Source organism: Sus scrofa, chromosome 1 (genome assembly GCF_000003025.6).
Source record: "Sus scrofa isolate TJ Tabasco breed Duroc chromosome 1, Sscrofa11.1, whole genome shotgun sequence".
Taxonomy (NCBI): domain Eukaryota; kingdom Metazoa; phylum Chordata; class Mammalia; order Artiodactyla; family Suidae; genus Sus; species Sus scrofa.
In genome coordinates this window covers 263,562,278-263,571,820 of record NC_010443.5, presented here as the reverse complement: position 1 = coordinate 263,571,820, position 9,543 = coordinate 263,562,278, and the positions used below count along the sequence as shown (strand labels likewise).

Below are 9,543 nucleotides of genomic sequence, written 5' to 3'. Positions count from 1 at the left end.
AGCTATTGGCATCCATTTTCTGTGATTGTACTCCTCCAGCAGGAATCCTGGGAGCCTAATATTTTGACACTCTGCTTCAACTGTGGTCAATCTGTTTAGAAATGACATCCTCATTTATGTAATCACGTACTTCAACACTCATATCTTTATCATTTCTCCGCTTAATAGCTTGGTGGCCTTGGATTTGGCCATGTGATCCTCAGCATCCAGTGCTCTTGCATGGGATCATGTTAATTGCTGACAGATCTTGTCTATAAGGTGCTTAAGAAGCTAGGCACATCATAAGCACTTAGCAATGTAGCCTTGTGGAGACCAAAACCCCCGACTTTCCATGTCCTGATTGTGCAGGGAACAGTATTTGGTATGAAGACAGGAAAATCAAACCCATCCATAGTCTCTCAACACCCAAGCCCTAAGTCACACACTGTCTCCTCTTCACTCTTGAGCAATTCATGGATACCTCTTTGCACACGGTGCTGATGGAATCAGGGTTTCATGTTTGTATTGTTCTATTCTGTTCAGATTACAGCTCCTGGGTGTCATTAGGAGCTCTGGTTCTCCTGCAGGTGATCTGTGAGATCCTGGGCCAAGTCTGACCCAGAAGCTTTAAGTGAGAGGCCTGTGCTTGGCAGGAGGGTCAAGTGCCTGGTCCCTCTTTGTGCCCCATGTACTTAGTCAGTTAATAACCTAGAGCAACTCCCTGGTCTGGAGCAAGCATCTACTGACAAATTCTTACACAATGTTTATGTCAGCTTCCTCTCCAGGCATATTTTAACATTTACCTTTTCACTTTTAACATTTCACCTTAGGCTATCTACCCCCCATAAAAAGAAATGAATGGGTTGTTTGTAGTGAAAAATGGTCAGATAATCAATGTTTCAGACTAGGTTCCACTATGCAATACCTATGTGAGATGGTTTAAGTAATTTCACTATTCCTTTTGGTAAAATACAGGGAAAAAACATTCTTCTCTGCTTCCCAGCCAGAAATAAAATATGTTGGACTGAATGGTATTGAAGGCATATGAAAGGCATTGGCAAACTCAAGGTCTGCAGGAATATTAGTGTGGACAATTATCTGAGCAGGAGGACTGCTTTAAATCCTGAAACATGTCTTCTTAAGGTCCTGCATATTTGTCTACCTAAAGATTGGGAGAAACAGTAGAGTCTTAGAAGCAAAGTTCCTAGTATATATTTAAAAGCTTGTGAGAGAAAAATGAATAGATCTTTTACTAACTCTATGATCATGCTCATTTCCTACTCTTTTTAAGTATGTCGATAGAGCAGTTTTATATTTTTTCAATTTTTAAATTTTTTTAAGGGCTGCACCTGCAGCATATGGCAGTTCCTAGGCTAGGGGTCAAATCAGAGCTGTAACTTCTGGCCTACACCACAGCCACAGCAACACCAGATCTGAGCCCTGTCTGCAAACTACACCAGAGCTCATGGCATTGCTATATCCTTAGCCCACTGAGTGAGGCCAGGGTTTGAACTGGTATCCTCATGGATACGAGTCAGTTTCTTCACCCACTGAGCTACATTGGGAACTCCCAAAAGTAAAGTCTTAATAGCATCACTCCTAGGACTCTTGAAATATTCAGTGAGGCAATGATGTAAAAACGTATTTGTCTGCCATTGTGTTCATTATGTTTCCATTATTATCAGTGTGAAGATTAATATTGGGAAATAGTGCTGGTCAATCAGGTACTGACTTCTAAGAGATACCCCAATCCTTCAGCATCTCTCAGTTCTCAGACCCCATCTCAGATCTCAGGTGTCTTCCTAAAGATGAATATCCAGATCTGAGCCATGTAGATGGAGATAGATGGAGGTCCATGCACTGAAGTAAGGCTTATTTCTTGGCAAGATAAAAATGCATTAAGACAAGTTTGAGTGGAGAACTTAGCCCAGTGACAGGATACGAGCTCAGAAACTAACCTGAAGAGTGTGAGACTCAGATAAGTTAACATAAATTTTAGGTCAGCTTCTCGATGCTTTTTGCTGACCACCTCATAATACTGTATTATTAAATACCTGAACTTGATAAATTTGTGGGTGGTATATATATACTCTCATAGAAATAATGTATGCAATATTTGGTGTTTATTTTATGCAGGAAAGTGTTCTTAGAAATTAATGCCTAATGAATTAGAATCCTCTTTATTAACTCCATGAAGTTGTAACATTGGCATCTTCATGTTAATGAGGGATAACATGAGACTAAGAGATTTAACACCCCAAGTCCTACAGTGAGCAAGTGGTGGGACCAAAAACGTAACATAGTGAATCTGGCATCAGGTTCATTTGGTTAGTCCTTGGTCAAGTGTGCCCTCAAGCATTAGTCTCCTGAGGGAAGAGCTCCTGTATGTCACATTTATTCTTCTATATCCAATTAGTAGCTTGGTGTCAGAAATATGGTTGATAAAAAGAAAAAAGCAGGAATTTGCTGGTTTTCCTTGAAAGGAATCACAGTGAATGTTGACAGTTTGACACTTGCTTTGGCAACACTAGGTGATAAAAAAATGCAGGCATTTATTCTTTTTCTCCATGAGAAGGTGAGGGAACTAGGATGGTGGTTGCAACTGGAACTTCAATGTCTCTGATATTTTCCACTCAACTCCTTCCCCAGCAGACAGGAGAGGAGCATGACAAGGGATAACCAGAGCAGTGTGTATGAATTCCTCCTCCTGGGGCTCCCCATCCAGCCAGAGCAGCAGGGCATGTTCTTTGCCCTGTTCCTGGGCATGTACCTGACCACAGTGCTGGGAAACCTACTCATCATCCTGCTCATCAAGCTGGACCCTCACCTCCACACCCCCATGTACTTCTTCCTCAGCCACTTGGCCCTCACAGATGTCTCCTTTTCATCTGTCACTGTCCCTAAGATGCTGATGAACATGCAGACACAGGATCAATCCATTCCCTATGCAGGGTGTTTAACACAGACATATTTTTTCTTATTTTTTGGTTGCATTGATAACTTTCTTCTTGCAGTGATGGCCTATGACAGATATGTGGCTATTTGTCACCCTCTACGCTACATCATCATCATGAGGGAAGAGCTGTGTATTTGTCTGTTGGCTGGATCCTGGCTCCTGTCCTGTGCCTATGCCCTGACCCACACCATCCTCCTGGCTCAACTGTCCTTCTGTGCTGACAGTGTCATCCCCCACTTCTTCTGTGACCTTGCTGCCCTGCTTAAACTGTCCTGCTCAGACACCTCTCTCAATGAGCTGGTCATACTCACTGAAGGGGCTGCAGTTGTCATTTTTCCACTCAGTTGCATCCTGGTCTCTTATGGCCACATTGGGGTCTCCATCCTGAGGGTCCCCTCTACCAAAGGGATCTGCAAAGCCTTGTCCACCTGTGGCTCTCACCTCTTTGTGGTGTCTCTATTCTATGGGACCATTATGTCCCTGTACCTTTCCTCCTCATCAGGCCAGTCCCATGAGAAAAACATCATTTCTTCCATGATGTACACAGTGGTTACCCCCATGCTGAACCCTTTCATCTACAGCCTGAGAAACAGAGATATTACATTGGCTCTGGGGAAACTTTTCAGAAACAATAACCTTTTTGCCAAATGAGAATCACCTAACCATGTTCTTCTTTCACTCACTGCCCTTGTTAGAAAAGCCTTTAAGTGTTGTGTGTTGGTCGCCCTTGTTCTAGCACTTTTCCTAGCATTCATTTACATGGTCATTGTTACTTATCCTCACACCATACACAAAAATAAACTCAAAATGGCTGAAAGACTTAAATGTAATACAAGACACCCTAAAACTCATAGAAGAGAACTCAGGCAAAATATTCTCTGACATCAACCTTACAGGTTTTCTTAGGTCAGTCTCCCAAAAAAACAGAAATAAAAGCAAACATAAACCTGTGGGACCTAATCCAACTGACAAGCTTTTGCACAGTAGAGGAAACCAAAAAGAAAACAAAAGGACAACTTACAGAATGGGAGAAAATAGTGTCAAAGGATGCAAGTCAAAGGATGCAAGTGACAATGGCTTAATCTCTGAAATATACAAACAACTTATGTAACTCAACAGCAAAAAACCCAACAACCCAATTGAAAAATGGGCAAAAGACCTGAATAGACATTTCTCCAAAGAAGATGTACAAATGGCCAACAATGACATGAAACAATGCTTGACATCACTGATTATTAGAGAAACTCAAATCAAAACTACTATGAGGTGCTACCTCACATCAATCAGAATGGCCATCATTAATAAGTCCACAAATAATAAATACTGGAGGGAGCATGGAGATGGGGGAACCCTCCAGCACTGTTGGTGGGAATGTAAATTGGTACAACCACTATGGAGAACAGTATGAAGGTACCTTAGAAACTATACATGGAATTACCAAATGACTCAGCAATCCCACTCTTGGGTATATATCTGGACAAAACTATCCTTGAACAAGACACATGCACCTCCATGTTCATTGCAGCACTATTCACATTAGCCAAGACATGGATAAAACCTAAGTGTCCATCAACAGATGATTGGATTAAGAAGATATTATATATATATATATATATATATATATATACACACAATGGAATACTACATAAAAAGATCAAAATAATGCCATTTGCAGCGACATGGATGGAACTAGAGACTCTCATACTAAGTGAAGTAAGTCAAAGACAAAGACAAATACCATAAGATACCACTAATATCTGGAATCTAATATGTGGCACAAATAAACCTTTCCACAGAAAAGACAATCATGGACATGGAGAACAGACTTGTGGTTGCTGAGGGGGAGGGAGTGGGAGGTACTGGAAATTTCAGGTCAATAAATGCAAACTATTGCATTTGGAATGGATAAGCAGTGGGATCCTCCTGTATAGCCTTAGGAACTATGTCTTGTCACTTGTGATGGAGCATGATAATGTGAGAAAGAAGAATGTGTACATGTATGTGTGACTGTGTTGCCTTGCTGTGCAGTACAAAATTGACAGAACACTGTAAACCAGCTATAATGGAAATAATAAAATCATTATAAAAATAAAAAAGTTAAAAAAATTAAAAACCAAACATATAAATGGTCATTGTCACTGGATCAATCTCTTTCCCTTCAGTCATAGCTCTTGTCAGTTTATTCTTCCATAAGCCTAAATATGACATTACCCACAAGGCACATTCAACTTGTCATCTTCAAAGTATCACACTCCTTTGTATATGTAAGTAAGTGTGCTTAAATTTTGTTTTTTTCAATGTGTTATATTATTATTACATTTTCCAGTTTTTTAAAGTATATATATACATAAATTTAAGTCTTCTTATGGTTATCTGTTGGACATTAGTTATTAACTTTTAATTGATTAATTAATTTCAAGTATAGTTGACTTACAATGATGTGTTAGTTTCAAGTGTAGAGCAAAGTGATTTCAGTTTTAAATATATTATATACTGTATATATATTTCAGAATTTTTTCCTTTTATGTTATTACAAAACATTCAATATAATTCCACATTTTGTACAATTGGTACTTATTCATTATCTGTTTTATATGTAGCAGTGTGTTATGTTAACCCCAAACCCCTAAGTTGTACCTCCCCTCCTTCCCCTTTGTGTAACTATAAGTTTGTTTTCTATGTCTGTGTGTCTATTCCTGTTTTGCATATAAGTTCAATTGTATCTTTTTTTAGATACCACATATAAGCATTATCATATGATACATGTTATTTTCTGCTTGGTTTACTTCATTTAGAATGATAATCTCTATCTCCATCCATGTTGCTACAAATGGCATTATTTCATTCTTTATATGGCTTAGTACTATTCTATTAAATGTATGTACCACATTTTCTTTATCAGTCATCTGTTGAAGGACATTAATGTTGCTTCCATGTCTTGGCTTCTTGGCTTCCAAAACTACAAACATTCAGTTAAGATTCTATTGTTTCCTTTTAGTAATGTCTCAAATGCTTATCTTTTCAATGCAGGTTACTAAAGTACATTTGATTGTTTGCTGTGTTGTGATTCCACCTGTTGCACTTATTTGTGTGTATTTGCACATTTATATAATGTATACTTCTGTTCTATTATGGTTAAATTGTGTGAAGGAATATTTATTTGTGTAGTTCCCATCATGGCTAAGTGGTTGAGGAGTTCCATTCGTGGCTCAATGGTTAAGGAATCTGACTAGTTTCCATGAAGATGCAGGTTCAATTCCTGGCCCCTCTCAATAGGTTAAGGATCAGCATTTCCCTTAGCTGTGGTGTGGGTTACAGATGTGGCTTGGATCCCATGTTGTTGTGCCTGTGGTATAGGCTAGCAGCTACAGCTCTGATTCAACCCCTAGCTTGGGAAATCCATATGCTACTGGTGCAGCCCTGAAAAACAAAAAGCAAAAAAAATTTGTTTGGACCACTGTGAAGATTTAATTTGAAAGTGTGTGTATAACACTTGGAACAGTGGCTGGAACTACTGACATTGACATTCCACCAAGAGACTCTTGAGATTGACAAGAAGACTATTTACATTCCACCAAGAGACTCTTTGAAGTTTGTTCCACCTGTGCCACCCACCTCTTTGTGGTGTCTTTATACTACGGAACACTTGCTAGAGTTCACTTTTTCTCCTCATCATGGGACTCCAATGACAGACATAATCACATCCATTGTGTTTGCAGTAGTTACCCCCATGCGGAACCTCTTTATTTACAGCCTCAGAAACAGAGATATAAAACAGACCTTAGAGATATTTGTCAATAGGCCTAACTTCTTGAAGTGACAATGCTAAATCCTCATGTAGCAGTCATCCGCACAGTGAGATTATCTGCTAAAATTATCATATGGTTGGCAACTCTGCAACTTCAAATGAATAGGCATTTAAACATCACTTTTAATGTTAATATGTCAGTAAGATCCAGTTTGTTACTTGCATTGTTGATATTCCATATCTTTAATATATTTCTGCTTCCTCCTCATCTCTCATAAAATATGTCAATAATCCTGTACAAAATATGTCACATAATTGTGATTGTGGTTTTGTCTTTTTCTCCTTTTAGATATGTCAATTTCTGCTTATATATTATTATACTATGTTATTGAGAACACACTGATTTAGCATCATGTTCTGCTGCTTGTGGACTGATTCTTCTCTGTAAGATGTGTTGAAATTGGCTTGCATTCACTTCATGCCGATTGTGAATATCTCAAGTCCACAGTCAATGACACCTTGCTGGTGGATTGAAATCAGCCACAATGGGCATAATTACACTATGGAAATTGGCTAATGCTACAAAGTAATGCTCTCTATGATGGATAGCCATTTCTTATTCATTGAACAGCACACCATGCATTTATAGTTGAGGGGAGATTTCTCTTTAGCCATGGCTTCTCCCCTCACATCTCATTTACTTCCTCTGATATTACTTTAGATATGCCAGCTTACTTTTAGTTTTTCTTTACATTATTTCTTTTCCAACACTTTAAACCTTCTTATGTCCTTATATATGGAAAGTGTTGTTAACAGTGTAAAGTTGGGTTGTGGTCTTTTTATGTAGGTTGACCATCATTGTATTTCTGGACAATTTGATCTATTAATATCCAATATAATCAGAATGTATTTGAATTTATGTTTTCCATGTTTCTATATGTTTTCTACTTGAGACATCTTATTTCATATTTACACTTGCTTCTCCTTATCCCTTTTGATTAAATATATATTTTATTTCATATGCCCTCCATTAACTTATTAATCATACATAATTACTATTTTATAATTCTTTTCTGTGTTTTATGTAGAGATGATGCCTTGCTTTTTCTTTTTTTAAATTTTATTTTATTGTTGTTTCCCCAATATATATTTTTTTCAGCTGTACATCATGGTGACCCAGTTACACATACATATATCCATTCCTTTTTCTTATTGTGATGTAATGTGCTACCCAACATGAAATTTACTATTTTAACCCTTTGAGGTATACAATTAGGTGGCAATTAGTACATTCCTCACTGCCATTTTATTCTGGAACTTCAAAAGGGAACTATGGAACATCAGAGCAATTGAGTACTTCACAGCATGAAAAAATAATGACAAGGATACCTATGAATTAATATGGAAGGTTGTCAGTGCTATACTATTAAATGGAAAAAAGCAATGCATTAAAGAGCATCTATCACATGCTAATTCCTATGTGAATAATAAGTGAAATTAAAATATGCTTGATTCTTCCCATTGAGCAAGAAGAAACACATGAGGAATCAATTTGAAACTAATGTGAGTCCTTACTTACAGGGAGTGGCTTCAGAATAGGGTAGAAAAGATGGAGAGATGAGTATATGTGTTTATATAGTTTTGACTATGTTATTTTTTACCTACCAAAAAAACACAAAAAACAAAAAGAAGGTGATGGAAAATAAATCAAAACAGAATCAAACAAAAATGAGCCTAACTATACTTTGAGTTAATACCATAATCTGACTAAAGGGGAAAATTAATTAATTAAGTAATTATTGAACACTGAACTTTGTCTATAATCTCACGATGACAAAAAAACCTGTAAGCACAATTTTTGGTAAGCAAAATTTTGTTTTTGGCCTTTTGTCTATTTAGGGCTGCACCTGCAGCATATGGAGGTTCCCTGGCTAGGGGTCTAATCTGAGCTGTTGCTGCCGGCCTATGCCAGAGCCACAGCAACTCCAGGTCTGAGCCAAGTCTGTGACCTACACTACAGCTCAGGGAAATGCCAGATCCTTAACCCACTGAGAGAGGCCAGGGATTGAACCTGCAACCTCATGGTTCCTAGTTGGATTTGTTTCAGCTGCACCATGACAGGAACTCTGGTAAGCAAAATTTTTTGAGCTGAAGCTAGTTATTAACAGTGGTTTCAGTTCAAGATTCTGAAATTACCTGTATTCAGAAATTTAGTAAATAAGTAAACTTATTTACTAAAAAAGAGAATGTCCTGGAAAAGAGAATGACTCCTGAATGGGGGAAATGTGCAGTATACATGGAAAAAGAGAGGCTAGAAAGAACTCTATGTTGTCAAACTAGAATTGAAGATACCGGTTTGAAGTCATGGGTTGTAATGTGTAGAAACAGATTGAAATTATATATATCAATAACTGTCTGGTTCCCATCTCCCATTCTTTCTGTCCCACTTCTAACCTATCTCCCAGGGGTAACCATTCCTTTAGTTTGCTTGTTTCTAGTTTCTATATCCTGTGTTTCTTTAATATATGTTTCTTGGCTGTATTCTCTGAGATCACTTAGAAGGTTTATAAGCAACAAACGCATGTAATGCCAAATTTGATTTTCAAATATCGGTGTCTTCTAACAGGAACCAAAGTTACTTAAAAAAATGGCTGATTCTGGGGCAGGGGCCAGGACATGACAGGACCAGGGAAATTTTTCTGAGCTTGAAAATAAAAAGTGCTCAATGAATCAAGCAGACACAGAAGCCAGCTGGAAGGTGCTCCCATTGGCCCAATCTGGAATAATTAGAGCATCAAAATGAATAGCATCAGTAACTGCTTACAACTCAGAGAATAAATAAGAATTCACGAGTCCATGA

General features: G+C 37.9%; 1 protein-coding gene across 1 annotated transcript; it reads left to right on the top strand.

Annotated features, from left to right (window-relative positions):
• LOC110259704 (olfactory receptor 1J4-like) lies at positions 2,645 to 3,586 on the top strand. Its single transcript, XM_021085448.1, has one exon. It carries the CDS (start codon positions 2,645 to 2,647, stop codon positions 3,584 to 3,586), a length of 942 nt encoding a protein of 313 aa, XP_020941107.1.

What these genes read in the sequence shown, in the direction of transcription:
- LOC110259704 (XM_021085448.1), top strand. Translation starts at nt 2,645, where the DNA reads ATGACAAGGGATAACCAGAGCAGTGTGTATGAATTCCTCCTCCTGGGG.